This window comes from Penaeus monodon, chromosome 27 (genome assembly GCF_015228065.2).
Source record: "Penaeus monodon isolate SGIC_2016 chromosome 27, NSTDA_Pmon_1, whole genome shotgun sequence".
Classification (NCBI taxonomy): Eukaryota; Metazoa; Arthropoda; class Malacostraca; order Decapoda; family Penaeidae; genus Penaeus; species Penaeus monodon.
The window spans coordinates 34950659-34952922 of record NC_051412.1 but is presented as its reverse complement, the minus strand read 5'-3'; the positions used below and the strand labels follow the sequence as shown (position 1 = coordinate 34952922).

At 38.5% G+C, this 2264-nt stretch overlaps 1 protein-coding gene across 1 annotated transcript in view; it reads left to right on the top strand.

The window, feature by feature from the left end:
* The window catches only part of LOC119590803 (codanin-1-like), a gene marked incomplete at its 3' end in the record, with an annotated part of 14365 nt that overhangs the window by 11356 nt on the left and 745 nt on the right, over positions 1-2264 (top strand). Inside the window, 4 exon segments of the mRNA XM_037939532.1 lie at positions 5-140; positions 341-474; positions 742-922; positions 1273-1556. Of these exon segments, the coding sequence (XP_037795460.1) occupies positions 5-140; positions 341-474; positions 742-922; positions 1273-1556 (735 nt within the window).

Sequence of the window (2264 nt, the reverse complement as noted above, 5' to 3'; positions counted from 1 at the left end):
GCAGGCAGCCTTGCAGAATTCCCTCAATGACACATCACTCTCCAACTTGGACACATCAGAGGCCTCGGCAACTATGGGAACAGAGAGCAGCTTTACCGGCAACCAGTCGGGTCTTTCTCTCACAGATCATCCCCTTAATTGTAAATATTTTAGATCTGTCCTGTTCTTTTGTTTTTTCCTCATTGTTCTGAACCAGTTTTTAAACAAAATTATTTTAGATTGTACCTGTAGTAATTTGGCAGAACTCACTCACTCTTCTTGTCTTTTTTTCACCTGAATATTTAGTATACTCTTATGACTTAATTACATGCTTAATTAAATATGGTTCTCCTTTCCACAGCTCCAACAAACCATCCACACAAGTTATGCCCATTGCCGAAGAAACCAACGAATCCCACAGAAACTCTTCCAATAACTGCCTCTGAACACAATGAGTCGCTACCCTCACCATCAAAGATAATTATGGATATTAAGGTTAATGCTTGTGTGAATTGTGTAATTTCTTATTAATCTTGTAGTCATGCAGTCCCTCATTTTATCTACCTCCTTTTATTCTCTGTCAGAATGCCTTCATAGTATCTCATGTATTTTTTGATAGTTGTTTAGATTGTGAACGTTTTCTTTCTCTCTTGGCACTGATAAAATAATCCAAAGAGGTGACATTTTAAGAAATAAAATAATCTTGTCTCACATACACCAAATATGATACAGTGGAATTAAGATCCTCGGTATACCTTTCAGGAAATGGTCAGAATAACAGTCTTAAGGAACACATCAGCAGATTCTGAGAGTAAGCCGAGTGAGGTGGATGTCTGCTGCCTGCTGGGAAATATCCGGGCGATCCTGACTGGACGGCAGGACGTCAACCTGACTGTCTTCAGGGTGCTAGAGAGCTTGACTGTGGACTTGGCTGTCTCTTTAGGTGAGCCTGAATGTGTCTAGGAATGACATTGTGTGTTGTTATTATATCATTACTTATGGAGTTTTAAAGTCCATTTAAATTTCTTATTGTCAGTTTTGTTATTGTTGATGTTTAAAACTTTATTTTAAATTCTGTATTTCTGTTTTTCATTATTTGTTCTTTCTTTTACATTACTTTTATTACTGCTCTCATCATATCCCATGGATATTCTTATCACATTTATAGAATCTGAAAAATTGGAAAAGTGAGCCTGGATTTTCTTAATCTTTTAGGTGTCCTGGAGGGTCAGCACACCAATGATTTTGCTTGGCTAGTATTCATTAAATATATATGTAAATTATCCCTTTTAGCAATCTGCCAGCCAGATGTGATGACCCCCAAGGTACAGGAAACCTTCATAGCACTCTGGCAGCCATTGGATAAGAATGGAGTCATCCCGTCCCCATGTGGCCTTGCTTCCCCAATGAATCCTCGCACAGTCATGCTCATTGCCCAGAGTCCGAGCACCAGCCACCAGAAGGCATCATGGTCCAAGCTGGAAAGTTTCCTCACTGCACTTCTGATGAACAAGCTTCTAACACCCACAAGTCTGCAAGAGCAGTGTATAGCCCTCTTGAGACACTCTTGGCCCCAGGTAAAGAATTTTTTTCTTCATCTTTAGTTGTTTACCTTTTTTTTCATTAGTTAATAATGTTAAACTTGCAAACTCAGAGGTTCTCTTTAACCCCTTAGTGATGGGTGAGATGTCATTACCTGGCAGAAAATGCCAGTTACTGGGGAACACCTTATCATATTTTAATTTGAATGATTGGTAGCACAGCATGTTGTGTGGTTATTTCATGATCCAGTTGGGTAATTTTTCAAGGATGAGTACATTTTCAAAAGATTTTTTGGTTGGGTTTAGATAGGTTACACCTGAAGTCTTGCTGAAATTGAAGTTACATAATGTTCAAACTAGCCTATACCAAGTTCCTGCATTTTTTCTGGTAATGAGGTTTGATCTAATCAGTCAAGTGAGTGTACGAAAACCTGAATGTGCAAGGGATAATCACTTCTTCCTTGAAAAGGCCTGTCATGCCACATTCTTGCAACATCCTTTGGGCTAATTTAAACAAACCCTAAGAATATGGTGGGAAAAATATTATGAGATATCAAGCACTGTTGCTTTAAGCTGGACAATTGCTCCAACATAGAGCCAACCACTTTGCCAAAAAATCTGCCTGTTGCCAGTGTGTCAAAATGAAGCACAGGACAAAGTTCACTAACAATGTAATTTGCAACACAAAGCATTTTTAAATGTGTCAGGAGTAGATAGTTGATCAAATTGGTTAGAAACTTATAG